Source organism: Gigantopelta aegis, chromosome 9 (genome assembly GCF_016097555.1).
Source record: "Gigantopelta aegis isolate Gae_Host chromosome 9, Gae_host_genome, whole genome shotgun sequence".
Classification (NCBI taxonomy): Eukaryota; Metazoa; Mollusca; class Gastropoda; order Neomphalida; family Peltospiridae; genus Gigantopelta; species Gigantopelta aegis.
In genome coordinates, this window is record NC_054707.1 from 27,979,557 (window position 1) to 27,999,517 (window position 19,961).

A 19,961-nucleotide genomic window follows, 5' to 3' on the forward strand; every position below is an offset into this window, starting at 1 on the left:
CTTTTTTTTTTAAATTCATAATCATAGTTAATACCATAACTTTACATAACAGATCCAATGTTTATAAATAAATATATAAATGTGAAATGTATACACAAAATCCTAATAACAATATCAATACTAGTCCTGTCCTTAAACAAAATCCTAAAAGCAGTATTCAAAATACAGAAAAAAAGTCCACCCCCACAACATATGGACATTATAAATTAAAAAGATCTATACAGGCGGACCTTGTTATCTCGATCTCTGTAAACTCATTATCCCAGGAAATCAGGAGATCGGGAAATGGTTCCACGACGTCATTTTCATCAAAAGGCTAGTTTCAACTCAGTCCACAGTTATTTCAAATCTTGGGCCATTTTGTTCGTTCCCTTGAACATCGAGATAACAACGTTTGACTGCATATATATAATTAATCCTTGAATAAATTGTGACATATTGTGACAGAATTTTACAAACTTATCATAAATGCAACAAGAGAATGCCACGCTTTTTGTTACATTATAATAGACTCAGATCCTTTTGTATCCATGTAAAATCTGGGATGAAACCTTTTAAATGACTTTTAAATATTAACGGTTTAGTTATTAATATAATATCATTAATAGGATCATTGTTACTCATCTTAAATCCCAAAATTATATTTTCTTTTGTAAAGTTCATTATTATACCAGTTTTTTGTTGCATCCAAAGCTTTAATTGTTCCCAAATGTGCCTAACGTCATTACATTCCCAAAATAGGTGTATTAGTATTGATATTTCATGTTTACAGAAGGAGCAAAGAGGTGAATCAATATATCCTGTGTTATGTAAAAACTTATGTGTAGTCTTAGAACTTAGTTAATTGGTCTATTCCTTTAATACCAGTGATTCCTGATTGGCAGGTGTATATTTGGTAGATAACCAGACAAGGCAATTAATTACCACAATCTAGACACAAAAGGATGTACCAATATTAACATCACAGGGTATGTGATGTATTTGTTACCAGTCTGATGCATCATGTCGTGTCCTAATATTAGTCTTTGTTTAATGGTATGGAGAAAATGTAGACAATTAAGTTATTAGCATGTAGTGGATCAGAACCCATGTCACCATATTTCTGTAGAAAATTAAAATGTTCTCCAACAAATAACCTGCCACCCCATAAATGGTAATGAACATTATCAGCCGACATGTTTTATTACTGTAAATAATTCTGTAAAACACTTGATGAAGAAGACTTTCCCATCTAAACCACAGAACTAACCAATTACGTAGTTCCAAAGAAAAGAAAATTATCACTTGGGTATCGTGGATGGTCATTTTTGCTCCAACATACCAACAGGCCTAATAGTATGCATTTTTTCTTTGGCTTTTTAAAAAGAGAAAAACACTATATTCTCATTTCGTTCTGTTCATGCAAATTGAAATATATGTAGTTAAATAGTTTATTATATTATCAAATCATTTAATTGTTTTACAAGTCAGGTTGACCAAAAGCTAAGCACTTTGTCATAAATTACTGCGTTTGTTTACACTGTGCATACAGGAGTTGGTAGGAGCTGATGTCACTTCCTTCCAAGCTAGAGTACTGAATGCGACAAAAAAGAAACAAAATGGCTGCCTCCAGTTAGCAGGAATAATCAATTTTTTTATTAATTCTAAAATTATTTGTTATTCACTTCTTAGTGTCAGTACATGTATGTGTTGGTGGTCCGGGTATGCATCTTTCCAACACATAACGCACATATTTGACTTGGGTTCTCCTTTAACAACTACAATAAATTACTCTCCTGCCTTTATTTACAGTTAGGTTTCCCCCACATTTTGACCATATAGAAATCATGAAAAACCCCACATTACATTGACATATATTCCACAAACTAGAATGTAACCATGTCATAGTGTTTTCCCTAGCTTGTTTTAGCATGGTGCAGCACCATGCCTCAATAGTCTAGCACCATCTTGCCTTAATCAGCATCATGCTGCCCTGAGATTAAACAAGCCTTTTTCAATAATTAATTTTAAAATTGCCTTTATAAAACACCCAAAAAGGTATTATTAATTGATAAAATATGCCTTTTATATCTTTTGCCATTCATTTATTAAAGCAAGCACATAAATTACATTAATGTTTATTTCAATTAATTTTTGTGTATTTTGAATGAAAAACAAGTGCCCCGAAAATAGTGAAAATGCCCCATGCCTTGCCAAATTTCTAGGGAAATCACTATGTCACATATATTGACTTCACCGAGATCTCCAAGGACAAAAAGAATGTAATTTTTTGTTGTCTGCCATTTTTAATTTTTTTTATAGAATACTCTTCAAAAGGGAATTAGGAAGCCTCTGATGAATGCGACGTAATCAACCCCTGCAATTGCCCACGGCAATCAGCGTTATTTTTTGCTGTGGACTATACTGGATTTTATTTTGATGAAGATGTATTTTTTTAATATTTCACTAACATTCGCAAACTATTTGACTGGTTCCCAATGTGGCAATTTGGTTTACCATGAAGTGCTTAAACTAGTCTATAGCAAATGTTTTTCTGGTCGGGTCTGTCTGAACTCGATCCTGCATTAACGCAACTTTCAATTTGGTCACTGAACTCTGTTCACAGCATGTGCATTGCAGGAACCACTGGATTGCAAGGGGTGACAGCTTATACATTGTTGAACCGTGGCTATGGTGCATTACTTAAGTGTTTTATTTTCAGTAAAATGTTCATCATATACTCATACATGTCACTTGATGTGTTATGGTCAGCCTGATGATGAAATATATGTAGACATATTTCGATGTTACTCTTTTCTGGTGCCAAGTGGCCTAATAAAAAAAACCCCAAAAAACCCCCCACCTTTACCGATTTACTTGGGTTTGAAAGGGGGGCATTCGGCTTTGGTGACAGATTTCCTAACAGAAATTATGCCGTTATTAAAGAAAATTATTTAAATTCTGTATTGCATTAAATATATTTTGATACTTTGAATTAAAAGATAAAGACTGAACTGGCATGTTAGTGTGGACTGACTACGCTGTAGATGATAAATTGTTAAATTTTTGGAGTCAAACTATGTTATAACTTAAACTAATAGCAAGGTTCTTTTATTAAGGCGTCACAAAGACAATTTTGCAAGAGGATATATTATTGGTACATACAGATTTTCATTATATTGAATCGTTTTTAAAGTGAGAAATGAACATATTCTTAAATTACCATAAAGGGAAATATTTTTGTGTGCTAATATTCCATGATTGACACTTCAAACTCCATCAGTGATATACATTCAGTGAAAAGAAAAGAAAATCCTCACCATGTAGGTGCATCAGTTATGCTATAGTCCACACTGTAACTAGTAACCAGTTTCAAAGAGCCCCTGTATATAGAGTAGGTAGTCCAAGATCGAATAACACTGATTGTGCATATATTACTAGTGAAATGACGCAAAATATAAATAAATTTAATTTGTACTGTTACATGTAATTAATGATCATGGATCAGTTAGGATCGTTCAACTATGGATTTATATATTGGTATGTTTACTGTGACACCTGTCAAATTATCAATTGTTTTTACTAATTTCATTGCTTGGAAAACTATGTCCTGTACTTGAACTATGATAGTGCTTGGGCTAACTGGCATTGTTGACCTTTAGTGATCCTTTCTCTACTGAAGGGAATTATTTTTGCATGGAATTAAATTTGGGCTCAAATTATAAAATGAATTTTTAATGTGAAATATTTCACTTTATGTTAGCCTTTTAGACATGAGAGCTGATTAAACATTTCATATCTCGGTGTTTCTGCCAGAATTTTTTTTTGGGGTATGGCACTATGGAATTGAATGCAACCATAGTCAACAGGGGGTATGGGGGGGGGGGGGGGGCTCCTCCAGAAAGAAAATGGATTAAGTTTAGGGTTAGGGTTAAGAAAATCATATAGTAATCATAAGAGTAATTAATTTTGTAAAAAAGTTAACTTAAAAAAATAACATGCAAAAAAAGATTGGGTAGGGCGCCATACCCATATTACCCTATGGCAGAAACCACTAACAGTTTGGTCACCCAACTCCTGTTATTGGGTTACCTAATGACATCATCAGCTGGAGTTGTTTTTAATGCTTAGTCTCAATAAAAATACAACAATTTGTTATTGAAAAAATAACAACAAATACTAGAATAGGAATAATCCTACCGTGTTTCCAATTTGCTGATGCAAATTAGTTGCTTTATTTTGGCAAATTTCTCGTTTTATTGGCTCCACTAACGGGGTGAGACAGAGCTCACTGGTACAGAGCTCACCTGATGTGCGATCAATCAAAGATGGATCCCCGTCGGTGGGCCAATTGGGCTATTTTTCGTTCCAGCCAGTGCTCCACAACTGGTTTAACAAATGCCGTGATATGTACTATCCTGTCTGTGGAATAGTACATATAAAAGATCCCTTGCTGCCAATTGAAAAGAGTAGCCCATGACATGGCGACAGTGGGTTTCCTCTCTCAATATCTGTGTGGTCATTAACCATATGTCCAACACCATAAAACCAATATAAAAATGTGTTGAGTGCATCGTTAAAACACTTCCTTTCTTTCTTCCTTCCACTAATGTCTCACCACAGTAGTGTTATCCCCTAATTTTAACATGAATTGTAAAATGGCAAATAATCCAGATTCGAACATTTAAAAACCCAAAATAAACAACTAATTTCATTAGTTTTTACTCTGCACAGTTAGTATACACATAAAGGGTGAGAAATGCATGTTTTCAAAGCTAATTTTACCTGTAAATGTCTACACCAGCTTCATCAGAATAAGTAAACTTGAAAGTGTATGACTCAATTACAGTCTAAAAAAAAAGAGGATTTGTTTACATTCATAGCCACTTAATTACAGTACATAATTAGTTTTAGTTAGTGACCTAGTTGTCATACAATTCTTAAGCTGTATCCACATTGCTTGAAAGCAATTGTTTTTGTTTGAAATCAGTAAGTTGTAAAAGGACTTTCACAGTTGGAAATACTTGATCGTAGCCAGCAGAATGTAACATCTGGCGAAATGCGATTTTAAGCTACGCCCTTTTTCTTAAGCCACGCCCTCATATCACAAAGAAGTCTTAACGTTTCTGCAGGAAATAAACATAAATATGAATGAGTAGGCCTAATTCCCTACTATATTGGTAAATTATAGCCCAGTGGATTAAGCATTCGCTTGATGTGAGGTCGGTCTGGAAACAATCCCCGTCGGTGGACCCATTGGGCTATTTCTTGTTCCAACCAGTGTTCCACAGCTGGTGTAACAAAGGCTGTGAGCCAGTGCTCCACAGCTGGTGTAACAAAGGCTGTGGTATGTACTATCCTGTCTGTGGGATGGTGCATATAAAAGATCCCTTCCTGCTACTCGAAAAGATCTGTGTGATCCTTAACCATATGTCTGATGCCATATAGCCAGAAAAAAAAGTGTTGAGTGCATCGTTAAATAAAACATTTCCTTCCTTCTTTTATTTTTGTAAAAATATACCGGGCATGTGAATAACCTTACTGTATGTTTCCTATCCATACTAGGAATAGTTGTAGGAAAATGAGACACTTAAGAATTTAATAGGTTGGATTTTAGAGTACCTTAAACCACCGGCGGTACAAGATCATCCACTGAGGGTACTTTTTCCTTAATATGGTATATTAATTTATGTATTTGTTAGCTATTGTATATTTCAGCTAAGTAAACACCTTCTTATGTAGACACTAATAACTAAATATACTCTTCAAAAAACAGAAACGCAAAAGGGTACAAATGGGTTATAACTCCGATTTTATGTTTCCTACCGGTTCATGCTTTGTGAATATAAGGTCATTGCATGTCCCAAACACATTCCCACGGTTACATTCGATAAAACGCAGCTACTGTACAATAAAGTTCCAAAATGTGAATATTCGCAAAAACGCAGCCACGTGCAAACCATGTCACCACTGCACGTGCGTTGTCTGCACGTGCAACATGAACACCGACAGTATAAAAGTGCAGGGTGTTCGCTTGCCTGGCCTCTGTATCTGGCCGACAGTTGACAATCCAGGACATGCCACGTCTCAGTGAACCGCAGAGAAACAATGCCATCGGCCGACTAGACGCAGGCGAATCCAGAACGGCCGTTGCCAGGGCATTCCATGTGTCCCCAAGCACCATCTCCAGACTGTGGGACCGTTACCAGCAACATGGATCAACACGTGACCTCCCTAGATCCGGTCGACCACGGGTCACTACCCCCGGGCAGGACCGCTACATCCGGGTACGCCACCTTCGGGAACGATTGACTACTGCCACCTCCACAGCCGCAGCAATACCAGGTTTGCGCAGGATATCCGACCAGACCGTACGGAACCGCCTACGTGAGGTAGGAATTCGTGCCAGACGTCCAGTTCGAGGTGTCATCTTAACACCACAACACCGTCGACTCCGACTGCAGTGGTGCCAGATTCATCGACAATGGCCTCAACTGCGATGGAGACAGGTGTGGTTCAGTGACGAGTCCCGATTTCTGCTCCGACGTCATGATGGAAGATGTCGCGTGTATAGGCGTCGTGGTGAACGTTATGCGGCAAACTGCGTGCAGGAAGTGGACAGATTCGGCGGGAGTAGTGTCATGGTGTGGGCAGCCATCTCACACACTGGCAGAACTGACCTGGTCCACGTGCAGGGCAACCTGAATGCACAGGGCTACATTGACCAGATCCTCCGGCCACACATCGTTCCAGTTATGGCCAACGCCAACGTAGTGTTCCAACATGACAACGCCAGGCCTCACACAGCACGTCTCATAACGGCTTTCCTACAGAACAACAACATTAATGTCCTTCTTTGGCCATCGATATCACCGGATTTGAACCCAACTGAGCATCTATGGGACGAGTTGGACCGACGCCTCCGACAGCGACAACCACAGCCCCAGACCCTGCCCGAGCTGGCAGCAGCCTTGCAGGCCGAGTGGGCCACCATCCCCCGGGACGTCATCCGTACTCTGGTTGCTTCAATGGGCAGGCGGTGCCAGGCAGTTGTCAACACACGCGGAGTCCACACCCGGTATTGACTCCAGATGACCTTGACCTTGGTGGTGTGTCCTATCACTTACTCACAATGGACTAGAGTGAATTGTGAACAATCCTGCAACATTTGGTAATTATCGGACTCACCATTCAATAATTAAATCAATTCTCCAAATGTTACAACAATGTAGTTTTGCGTTTCTTCTTTTGAAGAGTATATGTATACCCATTATCTAACTAATAAGAGTCGATTTTCAAATTATAAGAAATTATTATTTTTTCTATTTTTATAATTTTTTTATATTTGTGAATAACCGTACTTTATATTTACTATCAGTGCTAGGGATAGTTCTAGGAAAATGACACTCTTCAGATTTCAATAGGGTGGATTTTACGGTACCTAACTATCCGAGGGTACAAGATCATCTACCGAGGGTACTTTTCCCAAAATATGGTATATTTATTTACTTATTTGTTAGCTAATATATATTTCAGTTAAGTAAACACCTTCTTATATAGACACTAACAACTAAATAAGTATATGATGGATTAATCCATTATCTAAATGATCAGGGTAGATTTCCATATTATAAGAAATTATTAATATTTTTTTTTAATTATTATTATAATTTAAATATATATATATATATGAATAGCTAAATGCCAATTTGGGTTCAAAGTATGCACAATTTGGTGCACATCAATAATCTACCGGGTACCACCCAGGCACCCTTGAAGAAAAATCAAGATGGCGGCCAAGATGGCGGCCAAATCAGGGAAATGGCTATAGCTTGCTTATAAATTAAAAGATAAACAACAATTATTGCATCTACCCTATGGTTTTAGGAGGGAACTGGTGCTATCAAAATTCAGATTTAAATAAATGGGCCATGTAAATACATGATGGTCACCAATATGGTGGTCCAAATTGAGAAAATGACAATAACTTCCTTATTATTCGGTACTAAAATGTAATTCTTGCATCTAACCCATGGTTTTAGGGGTCATGGAATACGATGAAAGTAGTTCAGTTTTTCTATACAAGTTAATTTTAATTAATTCAAGATGCCAACCAATACAGGCAATGTACCTAAGGAGATGTAACTATTAAAAATAAATGCCACTGTATATTTGTAAAATGATTAACAGTCATTAAAAAAAACCTGCGGGTTTAAAATAATCAATTAATAGTAATAAAATAATTTGACAGATGTAAAGAAGAAGTTTGTTTTGTTTAATGACACCACTAGAGCACATTGATTAATCAATCAATCATCAGCTACTGGATGTCAAACATTTGGTAATTCTGACTCGTAGGCATCAGAGGAAACCCGCTACATATTTCTTAATGCAGCAAGGGATCTTTTATATGCACTTTCCCACAGACAGGAAAGCACATACCATGGACTTCGACCAGTTGTGGTGCACTGGTTGAAATGAGAAAGAACCCAATCAGTTGAATGGATTGATAGATGTAAAATGCATTGTAACATTATTTTACAGTGACCTTTTCTTGGCCAATTTTAAAACTCTAATAGAATGTAAGATATCTGGTAGTGTTGTGTGTGGTGTAGTATGCATGATGTCATTTTGTTAATTTGCAATGTGACCGGCTTCAGTGGCGTCATGGTTAGGCCATCAGTCTGGTAGGTACTGGGTTCGGATCCCAGACGAGGCATGGGATTTTTAATCCAGATACAGACTCCAAACCCTGAGTGAGTGCTCCGCAAGGCTCAATGGGTAGGTGTAAACCACTTGCACTGACCAGTGATTCATAACTGGTTCAACAAAGGCCATGGTTTGTGCTATCCTGCCTGTGGGAAGCGCAAATGAAAGATCCCTTGCTGCCTGTTGTAAAAGAGTAGCCTATGTGGCGACAGCGGGTTTCCTTTAAAAAAACAGTGTAATTGTTATTGGAAACTCAGACAGTATTTACGTACTTAAAAGTTGGTATCCTGACATTAAAAGAATGAATGAATGAATGTTTAACGACACCCCAGCACGAAAAATACATCGGCTATTGGGTGTCAAACTATGGTAATGCAAATAAATAAAGTGATGATAAACAAAAACAGTGTAAAGAACTGTGCAAAAACACAAATATCACAGAATTTTACGGATACTGAATTTTACTCAAAACTTCAATTTTGTGCTGTATTGGCCATTCTCAAAGAGAATGTTACACCCCTGCACCACGGTGAGGTTACAGCACATGCAGGGGCCTGACATTAAAAGATGCAAACTCAATATACTCAGTCAGAATAAAATGTGTTCAGTTATGTTTGTTAATAGTTTGACAATGTAAAAAGTGTTGCTTAAACATTTCACTACCTGTAATTCTGGGGTTTTTTATTTTATTTATACCATCTCCTATTAATGAGCCATAAATTTGCAAGTGCATTTGAAGAAATCAGTCTGCTCTCATAGTGAAGCCATTGATGCCTCTAGGTGCCACTCATGTTTCATTAGCTTTCACTATTCCCATTGTTTATAAGTGTCCGCTTGTTTCTGTCAGTTGTGCTATATAAAATACTGAGCTGTCCAATACTACCTTTGTGACAAGATCTTTATCATCACCTAAAATTCCAGTCTCCTTACAGAAAATTCCATTAATTCTGCCTGCACACCTGCCGACTTGTTAGTGGTATGGTCCACACTGCTTGCCACTCATTTAAGACTTGATTTCAGAACCTGCAGCCCGTCTTTATAACAGAACAGATGACCACTATTATTGCAAGATTCGTCATTTTGATGTATGCATGATGACACAAGTACCTGATTATTAATATTATTATAGGTGTTAAAACTATTAATATATTTAATATTTTATGAGATATTGAGAAAAATAGCTTATGGATGGTGGTCATCTCGGATTTCAAGATGACAGCCATATATTCGATGTGACCACTGGATTCTTAGACCCCTGAAAGGTCAATCTGTATTGATATCTTTACTACTAAATGAGATAATGAGCAAAATAACATGTGGACGGCGACCTTCTTGGATTTCAAGATGGCAGCCACAATTTGCAAACATTTCTGTCACCGATTGGATTCCTAGTCCCCTAAAATGTAGGTATAGGCATTTCAACTCTCTTGGTATGTGTACTAGTTAAGGAGATATTAAACAAAACATGTCCAGAATGGTGGCCATCTTGGATTTCAAGATGGCAGCCATACGGGGTGCAATTTCATGTGGGCTCTGGACTAAATATCCTTGTATTGGGTTACTCTAACCATGTGCCAATGTTCATGCTTTCACAGAAAAATGCACAATTGATCAACTAAGTTGCTCCACTACTAGCATGGATAGTAAACATACCTTAAGGTTATTCACATATATTTGATTACAAAATAAAAACATTACATACCATTTAGACATCTACACTGATCATTTAGATAATGGATTAATCTATCATATATAGTGTCTACATAAGGTGTTTACTTAGCTGAAATATACATTAGTCAACAAATATGTAAATTAATACATCTTTTGGGAAAAGTACCTTCGGTGGATGATAATGTACCCTTGGTAGTTGGGTACTGTAAAATCCACCCTATTGAAACCTTAAGTGTCTCTTTTCCTAGAACTATCCCTAGCACTGACAGTAAACATACCATAAGGTTATTCACATATATTTTTAAATAATAATAATAATAATAATAATTTCTTTTAATTTGGAAATGTACTCTGATCATTTAGATAATGGATTAATCAATCATATTAACTTAATTGTCACGTCTACTTTAGAAGGTCTTTACTTAGCTGAAATATACATCAGCCAACATATATGTAATGTAATATACCATGTTAAAGGAAAGGTACCCTCAATGGATGATATTCATATACCTTCGGTAGTTAGGTACCGTACTGTCAAATCCACCCTTTTGAAATGTTAAGGATCTCCTTTTCTGAAAACTAACCCTGACATGGATAGTAAATATGCAGTAAGGTTATTCATATCTATTTATTTAAAAAAATAAAAAATAAAATAAAATTTCACATATAAAAAGAAAATCTACCCTGATCAGTTACTGTAGATAATGGATTAAGCCATCATGTTCATATTGAATTGTTATATCTACATTAAAAAGGTGTTTACTTAGCTGAAATATACATTAGCCAACATATATGCAATGCAATATACCATATTAAAGGAAAAGTACCCTCGGTGGATGATATCCATGTACCCTCGGTAGTTAAGTACCATAAAATCCACCCTTTTGAAATGTTACGTGTCTGTTTTTCTGAAAACTACCAATGACATCAGTATATATACATACAGTAAGATTATTCACATCTACTTAAAAAATAATAATATTTTTTTAATGTAAATGTAAATGCATATATGTTATAAAATGGAAATCTACCCTGATCAGTTAGATAGTTGATGAATAATTCATATTCATATTTAATTTTCAGTGTCTACATAAATTGGAGGGGCCGGACGTAGCCCAGTGGTAAAGCATGGTCAGTCTAGGATTGATCCATTTTGATTGGACCATTGTGCTATTTTTTATTACAGCGGCAGCCAGTGCACCACAACTGGTACATGTATATCAAAAGCCGTGGTATGGTGCATATAAAAGATTACTTGCTACTAATGAAAAAATATAGTGGGTTTCCTCTCTAAGACTATATGTCAAAATTACCAAATGTTTGACATCCAATAAATCAATGTGCCCTAGCAGTGTTTACTTATACATATGTATTTTCACACACGCACATTTATTTCAACTTATTTCCGTGCTTATATCCAATTAAGGTTCAAGTATGATGTCGTGGGCACACACCTCAGCTATCTGGGCTGTCTGTCCAGGACAGTGGGTTAGTTGTTAGTTGGTTAGTGGCCTTACACCTATGCATTAAGTCCTTAAGAACTTACTCTGGGCTGGAGCCGGTACGTGGTTGCGAACCCTGTACCTACCAGCCTGTAGTCCGATGGCTTAACCACTGCACCACCGAGGCCGGACACACACACACACACACACACACACACACACACTCAAACTCACACACAGACACGCACGTACGTACGTATGTGTGTGTATGTATGTATAAAAATCATACTTTAAAAAATAAAGAAACAGAAATCTACTCTGATCACTTAGATAATTGATTAATTTTGTGTCTACAAAAGTAGATTTTTACTTTGAGGAAATAGACATTAGCCAAGAAGTGTGTAATTTGTTAACTACATCAGTGGATGACTTCATGTGTACTTGGTAGTGAGAAAATGTATTTATAATCCAAACCTACTGAAATCTTAAATTTATAATTTTCCAAAAAACTACCATAACTACTGTTGTGTTGTTGTTGTTACTATTTTTATTTAGGACAATTGTTATTACAAATAATTATAATTAAAAGTAGTGGACAACATTTTTCTAATCGGTTTGACCGGTACTCATTTATACAGTAATTATTTTAAATTATATATTCTGTAGTTGTTGGATGATTTTTGTTGTTGTTTGTTTATTTGTTTGTGAAATCAAGTTGTACAGACATGCATTACAATTTTGATGTTTAGATAACCGTAACCACTGGTGTAAAATTCAACAGAATATCGGCAGGATTATCCCACAGAAGAAGAGTAGGAAAACAACAAACAACGACATTGATATACGCTACATAACATTCAATTACACAATTTATTAACCACACTGTATATTATTAAATACCGGTACTTGTTACATTAATATCTACAGTTGGAATAATTTTTATATATATACCAGGACATTACTCGTTGTCGTAAAATCTCGATGTCGATCAACCATTTGCTCATGAATATCCATACTCTCTCACTAGCTGATGACTGTGTCTACGGTTTAGTCTCTCCCTTTCACAGTGGATGCAAACACAAATTATTGTGTTGTGGTTTTGCATGATGTGAAGCAATGTCATTGAAATTATTTTTCATGTGCGATGCGAAACAAAAATTGCAAGCTTAGTAAAAAGCTGGTAACTACCTTGCAACAAGGTTGTACAAGCATATCTTACATGGTAGTAACTACCGAATTTCGAGCTAGTATTTGGAACCTTTTTATAACCATGCAACCAGCTTCTTGCATGCTGCAAGCTTCCCACCAGTTTCTTGCATGCTTGCAACTAGCATCTCGCAAGCTTCCTGCACGCTTGCGACAAGCTTCCCGTACACTTGCGACGAGCATCCCACAAGCTTGCAACGAGCTTCCCGCAAGCTTGTTCAGTTTAAGCTAGTATTTGGAACCTTTTTACAACCTTTCAACAAGCTTCCTGCAAGCTTGCGATGAGCTACCTGCACACTTGCGACAAGCTTCCCGCAAGCTTGCGACGAGCTTCCCGCAAGCTTGTTCAGTTTAAGTTAGTATTTGGAACCTTTTTACAACCTTGCAACAAGCTTCCTGCAAGCTTGTAATGAGCTACCCGCACACTTGCGACAAGCTTCCCGCAAGCTTGCGACGAGCTTCCCGCAAGCTTGTTCAGTTTAAGCTAGTATTTGGAACCTTTTTACAACCTTGCGAAAAGCTTCTCGCATGCTTGCGATGGGCTTCCTGCACGCTTGCGACAAGCTTCCCGCATGCTTGTGCCCAACTTCTCGCAAGCTTGCGATAAGCTACCTGCACACTTGCGGTGAGCTTCTCCGCATGCTTGCAATGAGCTTCCCACAAGCTTGTGACAATTTACCTGCAAGCTTGCGCCATCATCAGTGGCGGCTATCTTGCATCTTGTCTAATTCTTAAAACACCCCAAAATTATCAGTTTTAAAGTGAAAAACATGAACTGTTAAAACAATAAAATAGGTGCCACCATGTTGTCAGATACTTAGGCTACAAAATTAGTTTTCCTTGTATGATAGACATGTTCCATGTATGTGGGATAGTGACTAAACTGATATGCTAAAAAGCTCCTGGTCCTATATTCTTCTTCTTCTTCTTGTTTTTGTTTATATTCCTCCACTATCTCGAGATCCAGACAATGGTGTAAAGTCATTTGTTTGTCTCTTCTTGTTTTCTTTTTTCTCCTGTTCCACCATGCAGGATTCAACCAAACTTGGTCCAAATGCTCCTTTTATAGACCTAACCAAGTGTTGTAATTTTCAGGCCAATAAAAATTCCAAGATGGCCAGCCTGGCCTCCAATTGACTGAGACATTTTAAACTTCTTTTCAAGGTCAACCATCCAGGTTTCAATCAAACTTGGTTAAAATGATCCCCTCATGGACCTGACAAAGTATTGCTATTTTGGGGGACGATTCAAAATCCAAGAAGGCCACCCTGGCCTCTGATTGGCTCAGACATTTTCAACATCTCAAATTTCACCAGGCTAATTTCAACCAAACATGGCTGAAGTCATCCTCTCATGGCCATGCATTTGATTTTCAAGTAACAAAACATAAATATTCATTATTGTTCTCATGTTTATTGAATTCCTTGGGTATTAAAACATGGATTTAGTATGTTATATCAAGTATCTATGTGTCCTCGGAGCCAAACTATTAGCATTTTGTTTTTTGATGGTGGCCATTTTGAAAATCACAATGGCGGCCAGAGTTTAATACTGTATCTTTGCACATGATTAATACCCCAAAAATATATAATAGCGTCATCAGAGTATACTGCCTAGAGAACTCCCACTTTATAGAACATGCCAGTAGATCTCGAGGCTCCAGAAACATTTCTACAGATTTCGTAAACAAAAGTATGAATATAAATGCATATTTTATTCTACTGAAATAATGCTCAAAGTATTTTGAAAGTGAAGTACCATTTACTAGTACCATAAGATATTCAACTTATAATTTTAAAATCTTAACCACTTGATATTTGATTTTTATTTTTCATATGTACATATATGTATATACTTGTATTTCATTTTATTTTATCTTATGCACTCACTATATGAATGTTCTATATATGTTCTGCACTGCGTTCAAGAGCTCTGGATACCAAACGAAGGGCGGACAAGACCTAACCTTAACTTGGTTACACCAACGCAGAGGTCGTCTCTATAACCATGTGGAACAAATCAGATAGGAGAAAGCATCACCAATATCAACACCACAGCGACCAAATAAAATGTACATAAATTTCACGTGTTTGTGTTTCGCACCATCTTCTGCACTTTCTTGGTATGTCAGATAATGTTCATTCTAGCAAACCCCAAGGTGAGTTAATAGGTGTTCCAGAACAACCCGAAACGAAAAGCAGATAAGAAATAATAACAAGTAAGTTCATTTTCAACATCTTATAAGCTGGGGATTATAACAATACTAGACTATTATTAGAACCATAATCATTCAACATTGGGGGTTGGTCAAATTTAGCGCTATACTATAAGGGACTACCCTTCAAATTAGCTAGCTAGGTTAGTATAATTCCCCCCTCCTCTCCTTGTCTTTTATTATAAGCCAAGGATGGGGGGGGGGGGGGGGGGGGGGTGGCGGCTTTGAAAGCTGTTGGATACTTATAGAATAGGGACTTAGCACATTAGGAACAACCTTAACACCAATTAGGGATAACAAACACATGGCACACACATAAACTGCATCATCTCTACATAGGTCTAATAATAACAATGCATCTGCCCACAAATTAAAATAATAATGGCCTAGCACCGTACTTAATAAGGAGTCTGGCAAAAGAAAACCGGCTCTTAGTACACAATTGCAATGCACCTTGAGGGAGCGGGACAAAAGAATACCGGTTCCCTCTACCCAACCCCAAAATTCCTTGTTGCTGGTGGTGGCACCAAGGGCACAAGAACAGGAGAGATGGAAGAGGAGAACATCATACGGATCACTAGGCAGTTGAGAGGAGATGGAACCTAAGGGAAACACCAAGACTCACCGACCTTACCTCCCAGTTATACACAATTGCATTATACATGCACAATTGCATCGAGTCTCCCCTGGGTTGTCATGCCATGATCGGAAGAGATCAGGCCCTTTCTAAGGGCCCTACGAGTAACCATGGGAGACACCTCATCATTCGCAGGTCCTAATTAACGAGCTACTCTTGGCCTTCTAAAATCCAAACTTAAACATAGCTCCCTACCTTTTTATTCTTTAGAACGACCATCAAAATTGCGCACCCATTTCCCTTTGGTTAATCCTACAGGACATTCCAAATAACATAGCACCATACCACCCTCCGCCTGTTACCGGCTATGGCCGGACTGCTGGTGCTCCCTTACACCTGCCAGTGCAGGCGGTCCCTCCTCCACCCACCCCAACCCTTTCCTGTCCTGGACAGAGGAATCAGTTGAGGCCGGTACTCAGGATTCATACAGGTTTGAGAAAATAAAATTCAAGGACTTTTAAGGACTTTTTCAAGTACTTAAATTCATTTTTCAAGGACACAAAAACATGTTTTAAATAAATTTACCTAGTAATAAAAAGTAGACTGTCACTGCACATATAATTATACACTGCTTCAAGCCTTATTAATTTAACACGGAAGTCCTTTTGAATAAAGGGGAGTAAGTACATTCATTGACGATATTTAAATGTTTCTTTGCAACAGATGTCACAGATACTAACAGTGTATTACAGATGATGCACTACTTATTTCATTAAAACAATTTTACAGCTTTGCCCTCCAGTTTTAATTCTAAAAACGATCTTTTAATGCTTAGGTGCGCCGGTTCACCAGACATCACCGTATACATATCGAGCTCGGCTTGTCCACATCTTGAGCGCGGCGTCGCTGAACTAATCTGTGACGTCATTTCCCAAGAGCGCTATGGCTGTTCACCTATTATCGCTCACCAGTAACCCTAGTCACAAAATTTATTGAGTTGCAAAATACTAATGCACATCATTAAATATGTTAAACTAGCCTGAGAAACACACCTGATCATTTATTCAAACTACAAACATACAGATTTCGTAATGCTGCCTCGCCTATGCTTGCTACACTGAATGCTTTAGAGCATAGTCTGCATCGCGCTTTGTGTCCATCATCGGGCACACACAAAAGCCAATCCTTGTAATCCTCGGTTTGCAACCAGGTATCGGTAAATTTACACTTGCCTGGCATGTTGAAAGAATTTTCACGGTCAATTTAACAATCAAACAATGGCATTTTCCGATGATGCACAACGACCACATGTCTGCCATCATCATAAATCAAGGCTAATATTCGTTCCTCATATTCAGCCTTGATACATGTAGTCAAGATTACTGATATCCACTACTAGCGCCCTCTATTGGAAGAAAATTTGTAATACCGATTATGACCCTTACACGATGACATCGCTGACCAATCACAGCATCGGTAACATGTGACAATCTTGAAAGCAATATCAAAAATTAACCGCCGGACGCTGACGCTGACATCTTTGTTTACAATAACAAGGGAATCTATAAGGAGCGTTGCGATTCGTTGCAATCAGATCTCATCGCATCCAATGAAATTTAAGCATTTTGTGGCACGATTTCTTGACGACATGTATCAAGGCTGAATACGAGGAATGAATATTAGCCTTGACTTATGCAGATGCATGTTTGCATGCGCAAATACTTTGACTCAATCAGAGAGCAGTATTTGTGAATATTTAATTTCCGTGGACAGCCAAAGCAAATATTTGGCGGGAATGACAAAGAAGTTTGGGATTGCTGCGTAAATAAACCTACGGAAGCGATTCAATTTTTTTTACTAAAGCTAGGAAAGGCATGTTTACTATTTTTTCAGGAGGGGAAAATAAAATTCAAGGATTTTTCAAAGACTTTTTCACAAAAATGATTTTTCAAGGTTTTCAAGGCCTTGAAAATACATTAACAAAATTCAAGTACTTTCAAGCACTTCAAGCACCTGTGCAAACCCTGGGTACTTGTGCCCAGGACAGGTGTGCACTATAACAGCTTGCTCTCAGCTGTGCACGTTAAAAAAATGTCCAAGTTCCATGTTCCAACCACTTGATCATTACAGACTGGTACAATTTACCAAACTTTTTTCTTAATTAAATTAAAATTTTATACTTTTCAATTTACCTCAGGTTGACTTGGATCCACATATATCTGAAAATAACATAAAAAAATACAAATGCTTTTAAGTTTTAAAACATATCCATAAATCACATGTTTGAGGTATCTTAATTTCCTCATGCAGAACCAAAACAATCTACATGATACCCCTCCCCACAAAATATCCAAATTACAAATTCCGTAAACACTAATTACATATATTTTTAAATTGGCACAATAAAGGTTTATTAAAATTCTCAGAAAAATTAAAAATAACGTAAGCTGTAACTTTATATATAATTAGAATTCATTCAGTCAAATCTTTCACAAATTAGCTATAAATGGTCACAAAAACTGAATTCAGAAATTATCCTTATTAAAATGTATTGAACTAATCTTAAAAATAACAATTGATACTAAAAACAAGAAATTTTCAATTTAAGCTTATGCACCAGCAGTAACAGCTTTACTCCAAACTGAAGCTGTGACGACCCTGCCCTGGCCGGCCATGAGTCCTGACCTAAACCCGCTAGACCATGTTTGGGACATCTTGGGGCATTGAGTACAGGCACTGACCCCACCTGTACAGACTCTGGCACAATTAGAGGCAGCTCTTCATCGAGAATGGCAACAGTTGCCCATGCAGCAGATAAGACGACTTACTGGAGTTGATGAGACGAAGGATGGAAGCTGTCATCCGGGCACGTGGCAGGTTTGCCCGCTATTGATGATTTGTGTCATGAATGCCATCTGTGGACTTCAAATGACATTTTTCATCATCAATCATGATGCTGACTCGTGTTTCTGACTCTGCACCTCCATACTTATTGTGTCTCAGTTTTTGCCTCAAATACAGCATATTGGAATTCTTCTCAGAATCATGATTAAAATTTCAAAACTGGATACACTTGTTATGTTTTCTTACTGTCAAAGATGTATTCTTGCAAAACGCATTTGTTTTTCCGAGGTTATGTTATCAGGCTTTCAACGCCAAACCTCGTAAGACAAGTCATTGTGAAAAATACAGGGGGTGCTTAACTTGTTTCTTTGTGTATATACATGTATATTTTTTCGTTATTTCCAGAACACTGGCTTTTCTTATGATAAACCAAACTAAAAATTATTTACAAAACAAAAAACATTTTTGTAGCAGGATGAGACAGACTATATAAACAAATTTGTTAATATATATATTATAATTAAAAATTATTAATTCTGTCAGAAGTTGATCTTTGCCAAAAATATATAACCCATATATTTTTTCTTTCTAATTTAAAAAATGATACCTAAGCTGTTCTAATTTCTGTTGATACCAATATATTAATTATCTTATTTAAGAATTTTTTTTAATTGAAAATGATGCGCCCCCATCCACCCACCAGATTTCCGTTGCCAAATTATTGTAAGGAATTTTAATTCTAATACAACTTGCATATAAGGCTTTTTTTACCATTTGTTAATTTTCGTTTTATCAGACGATTTATGTACGCTGTCATGGGCAACCAGGATTTACAATGATAACTAAATGTCGAGTACTCATTCGATGTGCTGTCACGAAGCCTCATGAATGGTGATTTTGTTAGTGTCTTAATTCCATGTTTTCCATTACATAACTGTTGATAAACATAATTTTTGCTAAGAAAAAAAGCTAACCTCACATGAAAAAAAGAGTAAGTTTTTTCCCATGCCATTGCAATTTTTAACATTTCATTAGCAATACTGAACACCCCACCCACCACAAGTATGGTCTGGTCACTGATTGATCGCAGCTGTAAATGTGATCATGTGATTTGTTGCCTAGCTAGCTGCTCTTCCAGCCTGCCTTCCCACAATGACAGATGTGTTCATCGAAAATAATTGTATCACAATCTGAAGTACAACATCAGTGTTTTCTTTTAATTTTTCATTTCAATATCATGTATGTTGGCATCTTTGCTATCTGGAAGTGGTTCTTGAAATCAATATTATTTTACTGAAGCACATTCCATATGCTTACT

At 37.0% G+C, this 19,961-nt stretch overlaps 1 protein-coding gene across 3 annotated transcripts in view; it reads right to left on the reverse strand.

Annotated features, from left to right (window-relative positions):
- LOC121380389 (HORMA domain-containing protein 1-like) overlaps positions 1 to 19,961 on the reverse strand; it is a 265,685-nt gene that overhangs the window by 138,571 nt on the left and 107,153 nt on the right. For 2 of the 3 annotated variants that reach the window (XM_041509182.1, XM_041509180.1), the window contains exons 6-7: positions 17,992 to 18,018; positions 4,765 to 4,829 (exon numbers count right to left, since the gene is read on the reverse strand). In XM_041509182.1, the coding sequence (XP_041365116.1) occupies positions 4,765 to 4,829; positions 17,992 to 18,018 (92 nt within the window). The remainder of the gene's footprint in view (positions 1 to 4,764; positions 4,830 to 17,991; positions 18,019 to 19,961) is intronic. The other variant, XM_041509181.1, reaches the window with a different exon arrangement.